We start from the raw sequence: 489 nt of genomic DNA, 5'->3' as shown, positions 1-489 counted from the left end.
CTGCTGCTGCTGTTGCTGCTGCTGTTGCTGCTGCTGTTGCTGCTGCTGTTGCTGCTGCTGTTGCTGCTGTGTGCAGGCGGCACTGAAGGCAACTCAACAGCTCCATTTGCTGCTGAAGAACCTTCAGATAATGCAGCCGTTTGCTGCTGCAACTGCTGCTGCTGCTGCTGCTGCTGTTGCTGTTGCTGCTGCTGCTGCTGCTGCTGCTGCTCTAATGCCCTTGAGACAGCTGCAAGAAGGGGGTCGGCTGTCTCTGCTGCATCGTCTCCTTTTGTCTCCTCTGCGTCAGAAGCAACCCTCTCTTGCTGCTGCTGCTGCTGCTGCTGCTGCTGCTGCTGCTGCTCTTCAGGGTCTTCTGATACATCTCTGGGGGAGGAGGGACAGTGCGGAGACAGTGCAGCTTCTGGTGCTGCAGCAGAGCGGCTCTGATGAAACAGCTCCTGCAGCAAAACAAAACAACCATGCTGCTGCTGTTGCTGCTGCTGCTGC

General features: G+C 57.3%; 1 protein-coding gene across 1 annotated transcript in view; it reads right to left on the bottom strand.

Moving 5' to 3' along the window:
• EMH_0023080 (uncharacterized protein) overlaps positions 1–489 on the bottom strand; it is a gene marked incomplete at both ends in the record, with an annotated part of 766 nt that overhangs the window by 121 nt on the left and 156 nt on the right. Inside the window, one exon of the mRNA XM_013502069.1 lies at positions 3–440. Coding sequence (XP_013357523.1) covers positions 3–440 — 438 coding nt within the window. The remainder of the gene's footprint in view (positions 1–2; positions 441–489) is intronic.

Source organism: Eimeria mitis, genomic scaffold (genome assembly GCF_000499745.2).
Source record: "Eimeria mitis Houghton genomic scaffold, Emh_scaff821, whole genome shotgun sequence".
NCBI lineage: Eukaryota > Apicomplexa > Conoidasida > Eucoccidiorida > Eimeriidae > Eimeria > Eimeria mitis.
The sequence above is the reverse complement of the archived record's forward strand: the minus strand, read 5'-3'. Positions and strand labels throughout refer to the sequence as shown.